Source organism: Lacerta agilis, chromosome 10 (assembly GCF_009819535.1).
Source record: "Lacerta agilis isolate rLacAgi1 chromosome 10, rLacAgi1.pri, whole genome shotgun sequence".
NCBI classification, from domain to species: Eukaryota; Metazoa; Chordata; class Lepidosauria; order Squamata; family Lacertidae; genus Lacerta; species Lacerta agilis.
The window spans coordinates 50,118,098-50,140,180 of record NC_046321.1 but is presented as its reverse complement, the minus strand read 5'-3'; the positions used below and the strand labels follow the sequence as shown (position 1 = coordinate 50,140,180).

Here is a 22,083-nt window from a genome sequence, read left to right as displayed (position 1 = left end):
GGTGGGGGAGTGAAATGATATTTGTTTCATGAATATGCCACATTGCTCTGCATTTAGTTATGATTTCTCTTGGTTATACATTTGGAAGAACCAGTAGAAAAAGTGTATTGAATTAGAGCTCAGTTAAGGTTGTATTTGATCTAGGTGAATATTGGCTTTAAAATATTTTTTTAGCTCCCCTTTCCCCCCAACCTGGGGCCATTCAGATGATGCTGGACTCCAGCCCCCATCGGTCTGAGTCAGCATGGCTGATGGTCAGGGGTGATGGAAGTTTTACTTCTTTTTACTATTTCCTGTTTATTTGCTTCAGAATAGTAAGCATATCAAACTTGGTGGAACACTTCTGCTGTCTTGGGTAGAGTATAATACAGAATGAAATGACAAGTCTCTCCCTTGCATAATACAAATTTAGTTTATTAACATTTGGTTGAGAAAATAATGTGCATTATTTTCATTAATGTACATGCTTTTCATTAATACTGATTTCATTAATTATTTTTTAAACAAACTAAAGGAAAAGTCAGTTTTGGAAGAAATAGATGTAATTGTGAACAGCCTGCTAGATGTGCTGCTCAGAACCATCTTGGAGATCACAAGCCGCCCTCAAACAGCAGGGTCCACGACGAGGCTTCAGTTTCAAGATGTTACTGTAAGTGTTGCAGTAGAAATAACTGGATTGAATATTTGATTTATGGCTTCCCTTGATTTGTCTCAGTGTATAAAAATGGTAAGAAAAGGGTTCCAGCCCCTGTGTGTTGGGTTCTTGTGTGCTTCAAAGAGAAAATGGCCAGTGGCAGTCATCTCATCTTGTGGCAGTTAATTCCGCAAGTTAATTCTGTGCTGTGTGAAGAAGTACTTTATTTCACTTGTGCTAAATCCACCGTTCCATTAGTCAAATCAGGAAGCTTTTTGTTCTGATCTAGTGTTGCAAAAGAAAGCAAAAACTTCTCTTGAGTATGAGTGCCAGATCAGAAAATTCATGGGAGATGCACATCAAAAAAGCAGCATCCCAAGTGGCAAGCAGGAACGTGGGAGAGGCTGCTCAACTTTTCCACTTCTTGCTGTTATCCTGTTCCAATTGCCCTGCCCCACCCAGAGCAGAAAAGATATGGAGCCTTACGTTTTTCCTATGAGGAAAGAAAACCAGGGTGATTTGACAGGGCAATAGCCAATGGTGGACCAGTATTGGAAGGGGAAGGGGATTAAGCAGTCCCTTCCTCTGCTGTTTGTTTTGAAACTGGAAGCTTTCCTCACCTGCTTTTCTATTTTATTTTTTTTTAAAAAGGAGATACAACTCTTTCGTATCAGGGTCACTTGTAAGTAAAAAAAAACACAGCCTATGTCCTACTTTGTTCAGTGATATGGAGAGGTTAATGTGAGTTAGGCTGTTGAAATCCTATTTCTCAGAGAACAACACAAAAGCCATGTAAGTGAAATAATGTCAGGTTGTGCTCTGCTTTTGTCAAAATGGGAGGTATCTTACACAGTGGGAGGCACAGAAGAACTCTTAAAAAAGCAGCTGACCTATTTTTGTTCATATAGTAAAGGTTTCAGGGAAATATTTAGCACACCCATTCTTTGACATGCAGCTTTATTAGTCTCCCCCCCTTAAAAAAAATATTCCTGATAGAAAAAGGTTTCTAGCAATACATTCTAAATGCTACTTTGTTCTGAGGGAAAACATTTAGAAGTAATCTAATAAAAAATGTGAGAACTTTATTTTTCACTCTACTCTATTGCCCCCCAAAACTGAAGTACTGTTGACAGAGATATGAAGGCACCAGACAAGCCTCCCTGGGGAGAGCATTCCACAAACAGCGAGCCACCACAGGAAAGGCTTGTTCTTGTGTTGCCACCCTCCAGGCCTCTTGTGGAGGGGGCACATGCAGAAGGGCCTCAGAGGATGGTCGCAGGTTCCATGTTGGTTCATATGGAGACATGGCCCTTGAGGTATTGCGGTCCTGCGGCATTTAAAGCTTTATAGGTCAAAGCCGGCACTTTGAATTGGGCTTGGAAACTAACTGACAGCCAGTGCAGCCAGGCCAGGATCGGTGCAATATGGTCAAACCCAGTGAGTAGCAATGCCATACGTCCAGATTTCCCCAGACATTACTGGGATTTCAAAGGCAGAATTGACAGGGGGGGGGAGTGGCTCTTTGTCCTGGATCCTAGGCAAGTCAATCCAAAAATCGTGGGGTTTTTGGCTCAACAACTTTTGGGGTATCCTGGTTTTTACTTTTTGAAATATGGCAATGCTACCAGTTTGCATCCTGACTTCTGAATTCTGCACTAGCTGAAGTTTCTGAAGCGTCTTCAGAGGCAGCCCCACATATAACATGTTGCAGTAACCTAGAGGCTATCAGAGCATTGACAGCCATAGTTAGGCTGTCCAGGCTTAGCTGGGCCACCAGCCTAAGCTGATGGAAGGCACTCTGCACCACTGAGGCCACCTGAGCCTCAAGCAACAGCAAAGGATCCTGAAGGACCCCCAAGCTACATATGTGCTCCTTCAGAGAGAGTGTGTTCTCTTCATGGGCAGCAACCTCCCTCCATCCGGTTTAGGGAAATAGCAACTAACAGTGTCTCAGTCTTATCTGGACTGGGTTTCAGTTTGCTGGCTCTTAACCAGTCCATTACCGAGGCAAGGCACTGGTCCAGCACTTGCACTACCACACCTGCAGATGTTAGCAGCAAGCTGTAGTTCTGGCAAGATGTACTGATAAGATTTCAGGATTCTTTACATTTTAGTTTTGTAAAGTCATAACACTGCTAAATTGTACAATAGGTTTCTCTCTCTCCCCCCCCCATATTGTTGAATGCTTGCTGAATATAAGTCCATTGACTTTTATTTAACAATTCGCATACGCAAATGTTGCTAAATAAGGCTTGTGGGATAAGTATAGCCTTAAGTTTGAGCAAGTTTTATTTTAATAGGTTTCCTTTGGAGAAAGAGGTGGCTTCCCTTTCCACAAAGTTGTATGAAAGTATTTTTCACACAGTCTCAAAGAATAGGCTCTTGGGGTCCTTGCACCATATCGTGTAAGCCGTTGTGCGGGGAAGTTTCAAGTGCCACATCAAGCACTTAATTTTTGAGTGACTCACCGCACAGCATAAGGCAATTATATACTGTTATGTAGCAAGTTCATGCAGAACTGTACTTGCTTATGGCAACCTACTGAGCCAAATGCTCTTGAGATATTTGCGAAGAAAGACACCACCCAGTTTGAGTGTAGGTGGCAGGTTTGGTCCCCATGTGTTGTCAGGAACCCATTCTATGCTTATCAAAATGATAAATGAGCACATTTTATGACATGTAGGTGGACTTGCATGGAAATACCAGACTTGGCTTTCCATCCCAAATTCAGAAGCAGGAGTTGTCTTGCTATAGAAACAATCTTAAGGAAAAATGGCATTTCCATCAACCTTGACTGCACAGTGTTTCACTAGTTCTTTGTGTCAGGGACTTAAAGGAGTGCATATGGTGACTTATAGCAAGCATAGGCAAACTCAGCCCTCCATATGTTTTGGGACTACAACTCCCATCATCCCTGACCACTGGTCCTGTTAGCTAGGGATGATGGGTGTTGTAGTCCCAAAACATCTGGAGGGCCAAGTTTGCCTATGCCTGACTTATAGGGTAAACCTGTGCATGTTTACACACAAGTAAGTCCCACTATGTTCAACAGTGCTTACTCCCTGGCTGAGTATGTGTAGGATGGAAGCCCTGAAACATGTAATAAATGCAGTCTTGTTACCGAGACAAGACAAGCAAAAGGCACAAAACACTGTGATTTCTTTCTACACGAGCTCCTATTTATTTCAGCTGATCTTGAGTAGAAGACATGCCCATTTATGTTGCATATATGCTCAGTTGCTTCATTGGTTTTCAAGCCAAAAGATAACTAATCTGCTTGTATACAGATAGAATGGAAAGAGATCTATTATCAGAGAAATAGCTTAAGTCACTTAGACCAGATTTTTAACCGTGTCAACTGTTCTTCCTTCCATATGGTGTGAGACTTGCTTCCATTTCCATGTTGGTACTGGTATAGACTTCGTAGTAGCATTGTTTTGAAAGGCCCCAAATGTATAAGATATTTGCTCATCATGGAAATTGTGTTAAACAAACATAAAAAGGTAAAGTGACCCCTGACCGTTAAGTCCAGTCGCAGACGACTCTGGGGTTGCAATGCTCATCTTGCTTTATGGGCCGAGGGAGCCAGCGTTTTGTCTGCAGGCAGCTTCCGTGTCATGTGGCCAGCATAACTAAACTGCTTCTGGCGAACCAGAGCAGCGCACAGAAATGCTGTTTACCTTCCCGCTGGAGCAGTACCTATTTATCTACTTGCACTTTGACGTGCTTTCGAACTGCTAGGTTGGCAGGAACAGGTACCGAACAACGGGAGCTCACCCTGTCGCGGGGATTTGAACTGCCGACCTTCTGATCGGCAAGCCTAGGCTCTGTGGTTTAGACCACCGCATCACCCGCGTCCCTAACAAACATAAGCCATCCTTATTTTTGGAATATTAACCGCACAATCCATGTTGACTGGTGGCAAAATCTATACATTATGCAAAATTCATAGTATTCAGCTCCATTTCTTTAATCATTTACAGGTGCAGGGGCTCCGCAGAATGTGTGGAGGGGAGGTTTATCCTCTTTCTCTCCAGTCATGATTTGGGCAGAAATCCATATCCACCAAATGGGAGCTTTCTATTAAGCCTTATAGCCATGCAGAACGGGGTGGGGTGGGGAGTGTTTCTTTCTGGATTGTTGCTAGAAAGGGAGGGATGAAATATCTGATGAAAATATATCTCCTCACCCCACTGCTAATTATAGAAAGAAACCAGTGATAAAGTTGCATGTAATGCCTTGAGCGTAATGCGGCCCTCAGAAGTAAGTGCCAAAGTGCTCACTTGGAGAGTCCTGTACTGCAGGCTCAGGAAATGTGATTCAGTTGTTAAACACTGAGGAAAGAACTCCAGTGTTGGGTTTAAGATAAATCTTTGCAAAGGGGCTTTCTTTGTTGAATGCTCTTCCCAGGGAGGTTCGGCTGGCACCTTCATTATACACCTTTAGGCGCCAGGCAAAAAACATTCCTCTTTAACCAGGCCTTTGGCTGATTGACATCCAACACCCTTTTAAAATGTGTTGGGGGGATTAGTGGGTTGTTCTTGTTCTTATTATGTATTTTGTGTTTTTGTATCGTGGTTTTATGTTGTGAACTGCCCTAAACTAAGGCCTGCAGGTATAGAGCAGGTATACAAATTTAATAAATGATGGTGATGATGATGATGATAATGATACTGTTCGTCCTCGTACCTCCATAATCAATAGAAAATACATACTTTTATAAAAAAAATAAAAAACATGTTTACTTTGTAATGCCTTTCCTTTCCTTTTAAAACCATTTCTTACAGGGAGAGTTTGTTTCATGTCTTTTGTCATTATTGCGACAAATGACTGACAGACATTACCAGCAGCTCCTTGACAGATTCAAGACGAGGGACGAGCTGAGGGTAAGTAGCAAGGCTTGTGCTTCGGCATCTACAAATGTTCTCATCAACTTCTCCCCCTTCCAGTCTGTTCATGATTGTCCTGTTTTACTTAAGTGACCATTGATAGGCACTTGTGAGACGCAACCCAAAGCCAGTTGAATGAGCTCAGTGATCCCAGTGGGAATAGAGCAAGACCTAACTTTCTTAGGTTATTGTTTTAGGGTTAGTGGTGACTTGCTGATGTAAGGTTTCTCATGCATACGGATCAGTGTGATAAAGCGGATTGTCTGCCGAGCTCAGTTGTTGAAGATTTGGGTTCAAATTCTTGCTTTGCGACAAAACACTCTGGGGATGAGATAACAGTTTGCCATTCTCCTTAGAGTAGGTCCTGAGTTAGTCATGCCCATTAATTTCAGTGGGTCAATTTTGGGGTATGTGCACAGGGCAGGATGCGGGGCAGAAGCCCTATTGAGCAAGCAGAAGTGGTGCTGCCAGGGCTGGTTAGGCAAATTCCACCCAATATAATTAAAAATATTCCAAGTACAGTTTAAAACCATCACGTTCTCTCAGCTAATGATTTCAGAGTTGCCAGGAACAGTATCTTTTAGCCATCAAATGCCTGGGTAAACAGGAATGTTTTTGCATTCCTCCTGCAAGTCAGTAATGAGGGAGACAGATGCATCTTACCAGAGCCAGCTGTGTACTATTGAAAATGCATGAATTCGTGTATATATAGAACCCAAGAACAACATGTCATGCGCTAAAAGCCTGGAAGTGCACATGGGTGGGTATTATCTGAGCAGCTTCCAGCATAACAGCTACAGACATCACCCCACCAGACCTAGAACACAGATCATTACGTCCATTATGAAGCTGTGATTTTATTACAGGCTATAATAATATTGACTTGCTGCCTCCAGGAATCAGGCTGTTTCAGTTGTTGTCATTGTGCTAGTTTGGGTCTTTCAGGCAGGGAAATTGATGTTCGTGCAATAGATATCCATCTCTTCGCCAGTCCATGTTTTTCAAAAGAACCTATCCCTAGGATACCAGATCTAGTCCAGCAGAAGTCTCACAGCAAAGTCTGAAGACTTGAAGCTAGGGTGACACACTTCTACACATCTTGACAACTTCATCCCTCTTTGCAGGTTGAAGACTAGCATTAGGGTTACATCACAACAGAGCAGGAAATAATATTGTTCATCATTAATTGTCTAAGGGATTCCCGTAACCCTCATAGAATTGTAGAGTTGGAAGAGACCACAAGAGTCATCTAGGCTGACCCCTGCAGTCGTTTGCCCAACATGGGGCTCAACCCCATGACCCTGAAATAAAAGTCTCATGCTCTACCAACTGAGCTATCCAGTCCCTCATGTAGGCATTCTAGGTGACTGTGCACTTCAGGTGCTGCAGGCAATCAGAATAATTTGATTTCTCAGTAACAGAAAGTTGAGCGTTAACACCTGGATGATACACATCCAGTCTTCAATCATGTGAGTCCCCCACGAGCAGCAAAATCCAGTAGAAATTGTTTTCACATGCAGTCTACACACTTTATTTGCTAAAAGTAAAGCCAAAGTTTGCAAATTTCAAGAATCACGTGTGTTACTATTTTAAAGGTTGAAAATGTCTGCGTGGTACAAAGATTAACTTTACATTTTATTTGTATCACAGAAGTAATGCATTATTCAGCAGCCTTTGACAACACAATCTCCTGTCTGCATCTCACTTAAAAGCACGTCATTAGATTGTTTCATAATCCCTGTGAAGTTTTCTTGGAGAAAAAAAAGTAGCTGCTTTTACCCCCCCCCCCAAAAAAAACCCCTATTAGAATCTTGTTTCCTTCTTAATTGCAAATTTTGTAATGTCAAATGCTAAAACGATTCGCTGCACATTTCTTTCGCTTACCTATGGAATATTTCTCCTCTTCTCTGCTCTAGGATTTCTTATTACAGATATTTACAGTCTTTCGAATATTAATACGGCCAGAGATGTTTCCAAAGGACTGGACAGTGATGCGTTTAGTTGCTAACAAGTAAGACTGCTTAAATATAATGGTAACAACAGAACTGGTGTTAATGGGAATAGGACTGGGAACAATACTAATAATTTAAGAACCAGTTCTGTGGCCCCTGGGAGGTCATCTGAGCGGCCAGAGAATATTGCAAAGCTCCCTCTTCACAAGCAGAGAAGGAGGACGCCTTTGTTTTGGCTCTGGGAATATCAACAGCCATCTGATCTTGGGCATGTTCAGGAGAGACTCTGAATCTGTAGAATTCAAATTCCCCCAACAGACTAACGGCAAGAAAGGGAAAATATATAGCCCACCCCAGTTCTCCCCTTCCCCCTTTCACACTAGCCAGCGCAGGACCCGTAAGGCTCTGAATTTCATGGTTCTTTTGCCAAGGATTCTCCTTCCCTTCAGCCACATTAGGTTGCTCTGCCTGCTTGCAAATTGCATGTCTCCTGGCAGCACATTGCAAACTAAAGACCTAAGTAATGTGAAATATCTTTTAAGCATTTATGGACGCACATTTGGATGAATACAAGATAAAGCTGACGACTGCAAAGTCTTACTATGCTGCTGTCTGCTAAAATGACATGTAACAACTAGTTTTCCAGAAACACGTATGTCATTCTACTCTTACTATTGTTCCTGTAGAAATAGGTTCATTAATTTTCAGTGGCTTAGGGACAAATGGTTATGAATTTAAGCTAAATGTTGGTTCTTCAAATGTTTTGGTTCCTAATGAGAAATTAAACTTTTGAAAGAGGTTTTCTTTTTTTTAGCCCTGTAGTTTTTCTAAGCATATCCTTTGAATTGCTGTTTTGAGAGGCAAGTTTGTGGTAAGGAGAAGCGGCAGAGTTTCCTTCTCTCTTCATCCAGAAAGCTTTTATGAAGGATGAGCATTATCTTGAGCTGCAGTGGGGAATGTGGTTTGATAGGGGGTCTCTACTGGTCCAGTTTGTTGTTGCCTTTATAGTCTGCTGTGTCTGGTGATAGTTACCACACAGACTTGATCCTTAACCAATGGCCCTCAGGTCTAGGTTAATATTAACCACTTCTGGCTTGATCCTAACAAGCCATTAAGGTTTATAGTTTATAGGTAGTATGGAATGCATATGGTTTTCACATTAAACAGTCAAAGAAACGAGCACGTGTCTTAGATAGACAGGAAGACTCTGGAGAAAGGAAAGTAATTCAAAAATTGACAAACACAAAGAACGGTGTAATCTTTAGAAAAATAAAAATAAAATCCTTCCAGTAGCGCCTTAGAGACCAACTAAGTTTGTTCTTGGTATGAGCTTTCATGTGCATGCACTTCTTTAGCAGTTTACAGCTTTTGTCCCACAAAAGATGAACTCTTGAGGCGCTCTACACACACACACACACACACACACACACGAGTTCATTGCTAACCATGGTACTGTTTGGTGTAATTTAAAATTGAAAAGGAGAAAAGATAGCCATGTTGGTGGTTGTGAAGCCAGAGAACTACTGATGATTTCAAGTCCGGAACATATTGCATGCCAACAAATAGAATTCTAACATCAATGACTAGGTTGGCAAAGCGAAGTAAGCATAAGGATGATTGCAAAGAACTGGCAGTATTTGATGCAAGTTAAATCCTTCATCAGCCGAGGAGGCCCAGAATGCACAGAGTATTTAAACACACGGTACTGGAAAAACATCAATAGCCTCATTTGAAAACTTAGTCCTTGTTACTAAGCATAAAACAAGTAATCATGTGAGGTCTTTGTACCTTTTTGCATATAATCTTACTTATTTAGAAGTAAATTTTTTATGTAGGATGCAGCCCTGTGCACAATGACACGCGTGAAAGTTCTGCTAGTTTTCATGGCATTGGGTGAGTTGGAGCTAGGAGTGAGGCCTCTTAAGTGTGACAGATTCTCAGCCATGGTACACCAGCTGAGCACTGGATCGGCTAGAACGTTGTTTGCAAGACAAAAACTGCATTATTCGCAACATGTTTAAACAGAATGTGACAGTTTGTCAAGTACATTACAGACTTGGATGTTGTGCATTCCTTTAAATAGGGATGAGCAGTGCTTCTTTTTTCTAAAATAAATGTTTAGGGGTACTCTCATTTTCCTACTCATATTGTAATTGTTGTTCAGTTGTTCAGTCGTGTCCGACTCTTCGTGACCCCATGGACCAGAGCACGCCAGGCACGCCTATCCTTCACTGCCTCTCGCAGTTTGGCCAAACTCATGTTAGTAGCTTCGAGACATATTGAAATACTGCCCTTCAATAAGGCTAAACTTAGATTCACAAAATGTTTAGGGGTATGCGTACCAACAGGGGGGGAAAAACACTGGGGGCGAGAAAACATCCAAATAAGTAATATAACTTTAGTTGCCTAACAGAATCTAGGATTTCAAAAGATCAATTATACTCACAACAACTGTAAGACTGATTAGGCATAGGTATGCAACTGCAGTTTACTCAGAGTGGAGCCATTTAAATCAGTTAACCTATCTTAGTAACGTTCGTTCATTTCACTGGGTCTGCTCTGAACAAAACTTATTGAATATCACCCAGTGAGCTTCATGCTTCTGTGGAGATTTGAACGTGGGTTCCCCTGGTCCTCAGCCCAATACACTGACCACTTTAACACATTGGCTCTCGATGAACAAAATTGTGGCCAATGGTGGTTTTCACTGGTGTTTTGAAGGATGGAAGGATGTAGTCTGCACAGTTTATGGAAACTTTATAAATCCTTCTGATGTCCTATGAGCAAACAAAATGTATGATCTTAGGGAAAGTGTATGGTTTTTTTTTTTTTTTGGTTGGGGGTTGGTTTTTCTTTTTCTTTTTTAGTAGTTTCTGGATCTTAAAATCTCTGGAATAAACCAATGGGACTTTCGTTTGTATTGTGTATTCAAAACATGAATATCCCACACAGTGTTAATAGTCTTGCTTAGGGCTGAGGTAAGAGGTAATAAGTCAGGAGGTGATTGGTGGGGGAAAGGGTCCATCAGAAATAGATTTAAAACAGTGTATCAGTAATGGAATATATTTGCGATGAGATTGGTGTCTTTTCATACATACATACAAAGCTTTCAGCTTTGCCAGCTATACTTCAGCCCTGATGACATTGATTGTACTTGGCAAATCTGAGCTTAGGATGATGGTTCTATATTAAAGCCTACAAGTAATTAGTCCTAGATACATAAATTTTAGAAATTGACATATTAACTTTTAGGAAAAGAAATTGGTTGTGCCAGAACAAATAAACAAAGCTAGTAATACACAAAAGTATATTAATAGCTTTCCCCCATTACTTTCCTTCATAAATTCTGTGAGTTGAAGAGATGTATTAATCAGAATATTTCATATCTCACATCAACATAACTAGATGCAAAATACATATTCCAGTAGCTTAAAGACTCCTATTTCACAAGTTATTAAGATTTTATTATGCATCATTTATCTTGTAGTCTGCAGTTGGTTTTGTTGCCTTAATAAAAGAAAATAGATCATATATATAATTTAGCCAGTATCATTATATTTTCTTCTTTTTCTAGTGTTATTATTACAACAGTACTATATCTTTCGGATGCCCTTCGTAAAAACTTCTTAAATGAAAGCTTTGATTACAAGGTAAGCTAGTGATTGACTTCCATAATAACTATCTTTTGCTCCTAAATGTCTCTTGGTATCTTCCATTCCACCCTGTTACCACACTGGGCTTCCAGTGCAATGAGCTCTCCTAAATTTTATTCCCTTCCTGTAGTATCTGGGTAAGCAATAGTACTCCCACAGATTTAGGCTGATCAATGAGTAGATGATCGCAATCATGTGCTGATAGTCTTTAAGAATATGACTTTTGTAGGACTTCTATTTTAGTTCATTTGGAAGTTTTAGAATGATCTGCATTTTAGGTTATCCAACTGCCTGTACCTTTTGTTAGTTATTCTAATTTTTTTAAGAGTTTTTTTTTTTAGTTTTGTTTGTGGTGGTATGTGTTGTATTTACTGACCTGCTGGTGTGTTAAAATGTGTTTCAATGGAACCTTTGAGCTTAACAAACATTTTCCATCCCAGCATCCCCCTGCACTAACATTTTATCTATTTATTTATTTTTAAACATGTCCCACTTACTTTTTTTAAAAAAAGCACTGATGGCCGCATACATCCTAAATCATGATCACCATAGTGCTGCTCAGCTAGGGTTGCCATATGTCCTCTTTTTCCAGGACACATTCTCTTTTTTCATGGGTAGGGTCGTCAAAGCGATCTATAGTTAAAAGTAGAAGTTGGCAAATGTGTCCTATTTTTTGCTCCTCAAAATATGGCAACCCTAGCTGTAGTATATCTAAATAGGAGGGAAACAACCACACTTTGTGTTTGTGGCCACCAACACCATATAACACCAGTCCTGGAAGACCTAGATTGGCTCCCAATACATTTCTGAGCACAATTCGAAGTGTTGGTGATGACCTTTAAAGCCCTAAATGGCCTCAGCCCAGTATACCTGAAGGAGTGTCTCCACCTCCATCATTCAGCCTGGACACTGAGGTCCTCCTCCAAAGGCCTTCTGGCGGTTCCCTCACAGCGAGAAGTGAAGTTGCAGGAACCAGGCAGAGGGTCTTCTTGGTAGTGGTGCCCTCCTTGTGGAACACCCTCCCATCAGATGTCAAGGAAATAAACAACTATCTGACTTTTAGAAGACATCTGAAGGCAGCCCTGTTTAGGGAAGTTTTTAATGTTTGATGTTTTATTGTGTTTTTAATATTCTGTTGGGAGCCGCCTGGGGTGGCTCAGGAAACCCAGCCAGATGGGTGGGATATGAATAAATTATTATTATTATTATTATTATTATTATTATTATTTACTTCCAGATTTGGGATTCCTACTTTTACCTGGCTGTCATTTTTATAAACCAGTTATGCCTGCAGTTAGAGATGTTTACCCCATCCAAGAAGAAAAAGGTGTTAGAAAAGTAAGTATCACTATCACTATTGAACTAGAGAGCACCCAATATTTCTGTTACTCTTTATTATGCAAAGTAAGGTAGTGGTCTTTGGGGGAAACTATCCTGTGATGTAACTTTTTTTTTAAAAAAAAGAAAAACCCATATTGCTGGATTTAAGATGCTTTTTTAAAAAAACCAACAACAGACAAGGCAATGGTCACAATGGCCAATTCTTAACAGTTGATTTATTGCTGACATACCGGTAACTTATAATGCTTTCATATGCTTGAATGACCCTTGCCAGGAAAAGAAAAGGAATACTTTGGGTATTCTGTATGAACCATCCAAGCTCTTGGATTAAATCTGCCTGGTCCATCTTAATTATAAGTTATGTATTTCCTGTTTAATGCAAGGAATGGTGTTGATGTGCAGAAGAAGTACACGTCAGGAATCAAATAAAGAAGGTGTGCCTGTGAGAATAACTATATGTATAGCTCAAATTTTTCCTCACTGTTTTGTTGCAGTGACCCCACACTGCTGAAGACACATGGTGCTTTTTAAACTGAAGGCTTCATTTACTCTTTAGCAATAGGAACAGTTATGGCAGGGAGGGAGAAGGAAGACATCAGATATGACTGCAGTTTTCTTCCACACAAGCACAGCCCTTGGAATCCATCTATCATGTCTGTGCAATCTTGTGAGAACTCTATATTACATTGCAAGCTGCTAGCTGGGCCACACTCTGAAAATAATTCCAATTAAAAAATATATATCTAAAAGCAGTTTCAGTTAAAAACATCGCCAAAGCAATTACAGTTAAAAACATTCTGTCCAATGATTACGAGGTTGACAGGAGCAGAATTCTTCAGCCACATATTCTACAAGTACTCAAAATTCCAGGAGCAAAATGCACAGAAGTTGCCCTTATTGCAAATGTGTGAAAAAAGTGTGGTTTATGATACAGTGAAATGATCTGCCAAATAATCTTTGGTTTTTAAAAATATATCACAGATACGGCGATATGCGGGTGACAATGGGATGTGAAATCTTCAGCATGTGGCAAAATTTAGGTAAGCTTCTTGGTATTTCTTAAGATCCAGATCCATATATATGTATAAAAACTGGAGTTGCTTTACCTAGAAAACTGTGCAAAAGTGTGGCTTACATTATGCAAGCCTTAACAAATGAAGATTCAGAAATGAAACAGATCATACGTGTGGATCCTGAAAGCTTGCACTTGCTTCCATATCCTTAAATTTGGGGGCAATACTTATTAATACACTGTTTTGAAGGATTGTGTAAAACCAGTGACCACTAAGATCTGGTGAATGCAGTTTCGAGACACATCTGCAGAAGGTGCATCACACCTTGAAGTTGATCATTCTAATCAATATATTGCTTGTTATCAACCATCACTCCTCCTCCTCCACTCTAGACTACAAAGGCACAAGCAATGTTAGTTCCAAACACCCAAATAGCCGGATGGAGTCAGGAATTGCAGTGAGAGCCTTCCTCTGTCAGTTGCCACTCTCACTCCCTGCAGGATTGTACAATCCCAGCTCTTCTGAGGAACGCATGGGCAGAAATTGAGGCTGGAGAAGGAGAAGGAATGCAGATTCCCTCTTCCCTCTCTTAGCCATTGCAAATAACAGTGTGGAGCTGAGAATTTTGGCAAGGGTCTTATGTCAGTTTCTGCTTTACCAGGGCTAGATGGTCCCAGATTCTTGAAGGTTGGGTGGTCCTGCAGATGCTGGAGTACAACTGCCATGGTCCCTGCCCATTGGCCATGTTGGCTGAGGGTGCTGCACAATACCCTATCCCTGCTTTCAGAAATAGCTCAGTCCATAAACTATCTCAGGGTTCGAACCCCACGTTGGGCAAAAGATTCCTGTATTGCTGGATGTTGAGCTAAATGACCCTTGTGATGCTTTTCAACTCTACAATTCTATGATTCTGTGATACTCTAAAGAGGACAGTCGGCAACAGTGTGATTAGACCATCCCTTCTAACACTGCCAAGGGGTTTAAGCATCTCCAGCTTTGCCAAAAGATGCGGAAGATAGTTGGTTCAGAAACCTTGCTTGTAAGATGCTGAAGTCTAAAGATGCAAATGGTAATAATGAGCCAATAAAATCCTGTTTGCTACAAAGCTAATTGACTTGGTGGTGCAGCTGACAGTTTAAGAGACTAATATGCTGTAGCATTGGATAAGAATCTCTAGACTAAATGATTTATTGCAGAATAATTTCTCCCTCCCTTAAGTATAAAAGACTGCTTACCACTTAACAACAATTAAGATGACTTAATTGGAGTCAATAAAAGGCTACTAATCTCTAACTAATTGCCCCACTGATGAACCATCAAATTGATTAACTGATTCAGGGGGCAATCCTATGGCAAGATGTGCTGGGATGTGGGCACATCTCCATCTCATATGGCTGATATCTGGCTCAGCTGGCATTAAGTTGCAAACTCTGGCTCAGCCAAATATATGCTGGCATAACTTTCCTATCCTGGTTCAGGCATGACCAAAGCTGGCTGAGTCAAGGCCACTGGATGTCTCCAAAAAAGCGGTGAGCTGGGGTATGTGTTGTGCTGGGTCCAGAGAGCAGGGATTTAGGCTTAATCCCAAACTTGTTCAGCTCAGTCACGCGACCTGGGAACCCAGCATAGAGCAGTGTTTTAGAGGCTTGCTTTCTCTCTGCCAGGCTTCAGCAGAGCAGCAGCAACAACTCCTCTTCTGAAGAGGGTTTGGATATGGCATAACTTTATGCCAGTTTAATTTACACTGGCTTGCTTCACACCAGTTTCTCAAGCATAGGATTGCTCCCTACGTGATTATCTGTTCACTGTTCTTTAATAGCAACAAGGAGACCTCTTTCTGAAGATATTCTGTTGTCCCATCTAAATGATTAATCTCAGTTCTGTTGATGTTTGGTTAATGCATTTTGGTTACATGCTAAAGAAGCTAACCGCTAATGACTATATTTAGCAAGGTCATTCATTAATGGAGGACCACCTTATTTAACTCATTAATGAATTGCTTCATTTTGGATAAGGTTAATTTACCCTAACGGTGAATGAATTACAACATATTGTTGAATGAATTACAATATCAATGAATTAATGGTTGTTCTAGCTAGTTGTGTTTTACTATTTTAATTTTGGATTAAGATACACATTTTACTGAACCTTATGAAAGGGATTAATTATTAGCTTATTCCATGTCACTACGAAATGATTTTATTCATTTGAATTTGTTTATGAATGCTTGTAAATAGTATAAATAGTCTTTGATTAAGGCTTATGAATTTGATTAGAAATTTTGGTAAGCAACTTATGATTAAGTAGCAAAAGGAGAAAATTGAGTGTTGGATACTTCACCTCAGTTGACTTTTTAGGATTATTATACTTATTCTTATTATTAAATTTATTACCCGCCCCACACCCTAAGGTCGCAGAGTGTGTGACAACATTAAAACACAGCATTACAACACAATATTAAAAACAGTTTACAGCAACTTACTATTACAGAAATAAGTACACCTGAAGTGTCAAAAGCCAGGGCAAAGAGGAGAGTCTTCAGAATTCTCCGGAAACTATATATTAAAGGTGCCAGATACACCTCTAGGAGAAGGCAGTTCTACTACTTGAGTCGATAAGTAATTTTGAATGTTTGTTTGCTGATCAGGCTACTGACAAACACAGTTTATATGGTCTATAATGAAATAGTAGTGCAGAACTCACATGGGTTATGGATCACAGGGGTTGGGATGGAATGCAGATCCATGTGGAAAGATTGTTTTGCTTCTTCTTGACAGAATGTTGGAAAATAATGATAATGATAATATATATGCCCCGAATGATGGGCAGGCAATGTTCTATAAAATGTGTGTATGGTGGTTTGTTTGTTTTTTAACTGTTAATAGAAATTACTGAATTATTATTGTAGTAGACACAAATGGTATGTTAAATCCAGAGGGAAAATAATTGTGTTTTGTCGGAAATAGTCCAATTAAATAAAAGGGCGCTTTGTTTAAGATACCTGGATGTATTACACTATAAATGTAACAGACAACACTTTTTATTCAATGCTTTGTGCCCTGATGCTAGTACCATTTACCTGGGAATAAGCACCATTTTAAAGTTGTAAGAATAATGAGCATATGTAAATGAATACGCACCTGTATGCCAGCTGTAAAATGTTTTTTAGAACAAGAAGAGAGCCTGTGTCACCTGTGTCACCTACCCTGGCCCTCGGTCACCTACCCTGGCCCTCGGTGGCTTGGGGGGCTGTGGCTGCTGCCCCCATCATCTGCTACTCCCTGGGTGGGGGATATGCCTTGGATTTGTGAGTCACTGTCATTCAGCTCCAAGGTCCAGCCCTAGCTCTAATCACGGGATTCTTAGGAATGCCATCATTTTTATTTGCATGTTCATTATACATTGTTTGTACTGACATACAGTACAGTATTATATTATATTATATTATATTATATTATATTATATTATATTATATTATATTATATTATATTATATTATATTATATTATATTATATTATATTCTACTGGAACTGCCAGTGTTGTTTGGAATGTAGATAAGCCCTTGTAACCTTCCCACACCTAGAAAAAAGAGAGTCGTATATTGATCTTCTGTATTTTGAAAACACATACATTATAGAGAACTGGAAAATACTCCCACGAGCAAATTTGCTGTCAAGTTTCGTAACGGAAAATAACAAGACTTTGAAGGGTGCCAAACCAATTATATGTGAATATAATGTGAAGGGTTATATTAAAGCAACACAATGCATGTTGTGCGCCACGACCCATGCCTTGGTCTCTCTATCTGTTGGTGCTATTAGCAGGGATTACTTCATCTGTTTGCTGCCATATCCATGCTGATTAGAAAACATTGCTAATCTGATGGGTAATACTAGTTTGTTACCAGAGAGAACATTATGTTGCTTCAGCCAACGTATTTAAGTAACTTCTTCATGGACCATCAGGTGGTTCTCAAATTAATAAAATTTATTTAATTCCAATTTAAAAAACCACTCTTAATGGCCAACTTTCACCCTTAAGTTGTTTTGTTTTTGTTTGTAAAGGGATTCTTTCCCCCCCCCCACCCTAAAAAAAAGCTAAGTTCCAGCTTCCTTTTCTACAGGTGAAATTTGCACTTCCATTGTTGTGACTACAAAATGGAGGGTGGATGCACTTTTTGCCTCCACCTGATGTGCATATACATTCAGGTGGGTACTCACACTTGCACCAGTCTCTGAAGATTCAGGTACAAGAATGGCCTTTTAGAAAACATGTACTATGCAATCTTCGCTTGTAGTACTGTTTGATCATTGTTTTGAGAGGATTTTTTAGTTTTATTTCATAGTCCCATTTGATTCATGGTGCATTCCAGTTAACAAGTTAGTCTGTGCAAATTGGTTTAGTGGAGACCCATTTCTTAGGAAAACACCTCAAGAAGGCCTAGCTATTTTTCTCCACATCCCTGTCTCAAAATCTCTGTGAGACATGAGCAGGCTCATTCATGTGTAAGATTAGGTCTATCTTTATCTTGCCCTTGGTTTCTTTCTCTTATATCTATTCATAAAATGATCCGTGCTTAAGATGTTATTGGACAAAATGTACAGTGGTACCTCGGGTTACAAACAGTTCGGGTTACAGACTCCGGTAACCTGGAAGTAGTACCTCGGGTTAAGAACTTTACCTCAGGATGAGAACAGAAATCGCACGACGGCAGCATGGCAGCAGCAGGAGGCCCCATTAGCTAAAGTGGTACCTCAGGTTAAGAATGGTTTCAGGTTAAGAACAGACCTCTAGAACAAATTAAGTTCATGACCAGAGATACCACTGTACTGTAGATCTTCATGATGTCACATGACTCAATTCATCTTACAGTTATAGCATTTCTGTTTTGCAGTACTTCATCCCTGAATGTAGTTCATGTCAATCTGGTTTTGTTTTCGTTTTAGGGGAACACAAAGTCCACTTCATCCCAGCACTGATTGGCCCGTTCTTAGAAGTGACACTGATACCTCAACCGGATCTTCGAAATGTAATGATTCCTATTTTCCATGACATGATGGACTGGGAGCAAAGGCGCAGTGGCAACTTTAAACAGGTATTTTTATTTTATATCCATGCAGATTAGCTTATACTTGTGGTTTATGGTTTATAGGGCAGTTTTGAAGTAACCCACATCATGTGCTTTTTGCAAAGCTACTAGTGACTGAGAATCTTGGTGGCAAGATGATCAGGGTGCAGTCATTGCCTGTCTTACTTTCAAGAGGTGCTCATGTGTCTATTCTTCCTACTGTTTGTTTAAAAATTTATGTACTGCTACTTCAGAAAAAGATCAGAGCTGTTTACAGCCAAAGTGCATAAAACCATACAATAAAAACCATACAATAAAAAATAAACTTATTGAAAGTTAAACTCAGACATCAACTATTCTGGGAAGATGTGTTGTTCTTAATTATCTGCATAGCCCTGATGGAACAGAAATGTTTCCAGCAGGCATTTAAAACTTGGCACAGAATGCACCTGATAAAACTCTATTGGCAGAATATTCCACAGGACAAGGCTGAGGATACTGAAGACTTGGGTAGAATCTACACACATAAAAAAAAAATGCTGTGAAAATGCTTTTTTAAAAAAAGTTTTTGAAAAACGTGTTGATTTTTGCATAGCTCACTGTCGCCATCTAGTGTCACATTTCTATATTGCACTTTACAACAGATTTAAAACGTTTTATTTACAGCTGTGTAGCTGAGTCCTTGGTTTCTTATTGTTTTCAAATGAGCCTTGCCAACTCGAGGAATGACCAATGATGCTCCTGCAAATAATCTCAGTGATCGAGCTGGGATATAAGGGTTCAGGTGTTTCCCCAAGGTTGTCCCTGGGCCTAAGGTGTTCAGGTCTTTGTAAATTAATATGAGAACCTTGAACATGGCTTGGTAAATGGATAGGAAACTTTCTTGTGGGGACATTGGATGATTGCAGGTGTGGGAGGTGCCACTGTATCCAAAGGCAGTTGGCAAGTGCTGCTATCACAGGTGCACATGAGTGTTGAAGGAAATATGGTCGGAAAACCGAAATGCCTTGCTGCCAAGATATGATGGATTGGACAGGGCAAAGAGAAAGGGTATTTGGTTTGCTAAAAACGAGTAGCAGAGGATTAAATAGCAGCGGAAATAACTGCATGGAGGGAGAAATGGTAGATAGAACAAGGTTGGCGTGATAAAAGGAAGCAGGACAGATAGCAAATGAGTGTTTAAATAGAGCAGCAATAGAAAGAAAGCAGATGAGAGTAGTGCTTTGCATTTGGTGGGTAGGATTTTAGATTTGATCATAAGAAACTTGAGTCAAGCCATTCATCCATCTACTTCTTTTTAAAATGAACTTCAATGAATGGAATGGCTGGCTGTTGCCACTCACTGCAGGCAATAACAGTAGGTGCCTGTGGCATGTAGTCATGTTCCAGGCAGCGGTTGAAATCCTAAGGCGGTATCACTGCAGTGGGAGAAAAAACCTGAAAGAAAATGTCTGGCCTCCTGTGCAGCAGATAAGTAACGGCTGCATTTTTATTGCTTGAAATAATGATTGTGCGGAAAGGTCCTGTTACAGGAAGTGCTTGTGTCAGTATATGTGCTATGGACCGAACCGGAGGGGTAGGACTATAGTAGTGAATGCAAGGTTCTGTCTATCTACTGTGATTTCTCACTAACGTGCCTCAATATTCATGCTTCCAAAGACTTGACCCTTGTGACTTGTCAAGCCGTGTCACAATCCAATTCCTCTCCCCCCTACTTAAACAGTCTTAAAGATGCCAAGTAAGGAAGTACTAAATGTGCCATCTGCTCTTGCAGTTTGTATCCTGCTCCTCGATGTATCTTCAGACCATTTCTCTCTGTTCCCTTTCCTGCTGCTTCAAATGAAGCAAAGCCACAGCGTCTGAATTTGGGAAGTGAAGTGGCAAAATAACTGGAGAGGAGTTTGCACAGATATCTTACGGGGGGTGGGGTGGGAGTGAGGAGATGAAGGAATGAAAGTGGAATGCAGGGAATGCAATATAAGCAGGCTATGATAAACTGTCAGTTACTCTATCAGGGGCAACAGTTTTCATATAAACAGGGTACAAGCATTCTTATTTATCTGTGCATTATTCATTATCACGAAAGATGCCAGCTATCATTCATTCCTTAATAATTCTACAGCAAGCCTTTTCTCTGGGTTTTCATTCACTAATTGTCTTCATTACTGTACAGGAGGCAATTACAGATGCAATATTAACTGCAAAGAGCCACCTTGCTACATTTTCTTGATAACAAACACAGCCGTGTGTGTATTTAAGCAATGGTCCTTAGCTACCAACTCATATTCCCCTAACTGCTCTTGTTTGCTGGGTTGAAAATTAAGAGCATCTTTCACTCGTCCAAGCACTATTGGAGGCAGGGTAGGTTTCCGTACCAGTAGATTTCTGTTTCTCACCCAGCGCTGAAAGAGGCAGGCGGGTTATGATCATGTTAATCTGAGGATTTAGAGAAGGGGGTGGGGGAGAAAAAAAGAGAGAGGCTTTTATGCTGAGATGCATATATTTGTCTTTCATTTGCAGCCTGGGGTGAAATTTTGAGATGGGGAGTTAAGTTGCCTGTTGCATTTGTTTGGCTCCATAAATAGCTGCCTTAGCAGCAACAAACGCCTGTAGTTTAAAGTCATGTTGCTCCACTTAAATTGCTGCATATGTGCCATACATGAGAAGCTCTACAAAAAATGGGGACAATGTAGGAATCTTACTTAAATGTTTAATTCTCCATATGAGGAAGAGTTGCGCAGGAAAGCCCTTTGTGGAAAATAACAACCTCTTAAATAGTTTAGCCAGCCATGTGTATACCCTCATTTTACATGCAGACATATGTCATTTGCAGGTGGAAGCTAAACTGATTGACAAATTGGATAGCTTGATGTCAGAAGGCAAAGGTGACGAAACATACCGAGAGCTCTTCAATAGTATGTGAGTAATAAATGTCCTAACTTTACGGATTGTTTTGTGATGGAGCGCAACTGCAGATGCAGCTCCGGTACTGAAGGGAATGCTTTGTCTTGTTGGAATCTCTTTAATTTACCTAAACGAGAGAACAAGTCGTGTCCTTGTGTCTAATTACTAAGATTGTGGGGTTTTCTGTTCGTTTTGAGAGCTAATTCTTTTCTCATTCATTTAATTGTTAAAACTGGAAGAGCTGGAAATGCTGACTATGGGCTCAAACAAAACAATATGTAGTATTTTGAAAAACAAGACTTTCAAGAAGTTATTTATTAAACATTTCACAATACGTTGGAAACTATATTGGTTTCTATTCTGTCTCTGTCTCTCTTTTGCTGATTTTCTCACATAAAAACCGTATATTAAAAGTAAATAAATTTCCCGCAGTGAATAATATTATACTGTTATAATGTGTAACGCGGTGCTAAAATTTTAAATATTTAGTGTAAAATGTGAAGTAAAAAGTTTATTTTTCTAGAGAACATGCATTGAGCTGATATAGATATTAATTCTAGGTATCATTTAAAGACGATGGGGCACAAACCAATTAGATTGGCATTTTTAAGCAACATTGATTTCAGTGG

General features: G+C 40.0%; 1 protein-coding gene across 1 annotated transcript in view; it reads left to right on the top strand.

Moving 5' to 3' along the window:
- The window catches only part of DOCK4 (dedicator of cytokinesis 4), a 231,248-nt gene that overhangs the window by 156,229 nt on the left and 52,936 nt on the right, over window positions 1-22,083 (top strand). Inside the window, 8 exon segments of the mRNA XM_033162667.1 lie at window positions 515-649; window positions 5,422-5,520; window positions 7,440-7,534; window positions 11,050-11,125; window positions 12,366-12,466; window positions 13,451-13,509; window positions 18,429-18,577; window positions 21,384-21,469. Coding sequence (XP_033018558.1) covers window positions 515-649; window positions 5,422-5,520; window positions 7,440-7,534; window positions 11,050-11,125; window positions 12,366-12,466; window positions 13,451-13,509; window positions 18,429-18,577; window positions 21,384-21,469 — 800 coding nt within the window.